Raw genomic sequence first — 671 nt, forward strand, 5'->3', positions numbered from 1 at the left:
TCTTTTAGGTCCAGCAAGAACATCCACCGTACACCCGCACAGCAAGTACTACTATATATTCGGGTATCGATAAAGCTGCTTCCGGTAGCAGTAATAGTCCAACGGAGGTGCAATCCGTATCCGAACAAGAATTGGATCTGTTGATGAGTTTGGATGTCGTCAAGTGTGTACTGGAAATGGGATATCCTAGTTGTATAGTCAGGGCCTGCCTTAAAGATCGGGTTGAACAAACCGGCGAACCGTATTTCGTTATAGAGCCTTGCCTTGAAGATGTTATACATAGAATGAGCGTAACAGAGAATCGGGTTGCAGATAATCGTTCTGAAAGTACAGAGCATGAGCCGTCATATGGCGAGACTGATATTTCATCTTCGATATTTCAACAACAAGCACCGATATTCCCATCAACGTCTGAAACCATGGAGAATCGGGTTGCAAGTATTCAATCGCTTCCATCCGAATCTACCGAGGTTGAACTATTATCTCAACAACAACAAGTTTCTATATTGCCATCTACATCCGAGATAATACGACAACAGGCTTCTATATTCCCTACTGCACCTCTGAATACAACGTTATCATCATCATCGTCATCGTCTGAACGAGAAAATACCGAAACTGAAGCAAACCATATTTTGCAAATAGTAGAAGAAATCATATCACAGGTTAGT

The 671-nt window shown here is 42.0% G+C and overlaps 1 protein-coding gene across 1 annotated transcript in view; it reads left to right on the top strand.

Moving 5' to 3' along the window:
• LOC119590431 (baculoviral IAP repeat-containing protein 3-like) overlaps positions 1 to 671 on the top strand; it is a 2,294-nt gene that overhangs the window by 1,373 nt on the left and 250 nt on the right. The window contains exon 4 of the mRNA XM_037939095.1: positions 9 to 665. Coding sequence (XP_037795023.1) covers positions 9 to 665 — 657 coding nt within the window. The remainder of the gene's footprint in view (positions 1 to 8; positions 666 to 671) is intronic.

This window comes from Penaeus monodon, chromosome 27, assembly GCF_015228065.2.
Source record: "Penaeus monodon isolate SGIC_2016 chromosome 27, NSTDA_Pmon_1, whole genome shotgun sequence".
Taxonomy (NCBI): domain Eukaryota; kingdom Metazoa; phylum Arthropoda; class Malacostraca; order Decapoda; family Penaeidae; genus Penaeus; species Penaeus monodon.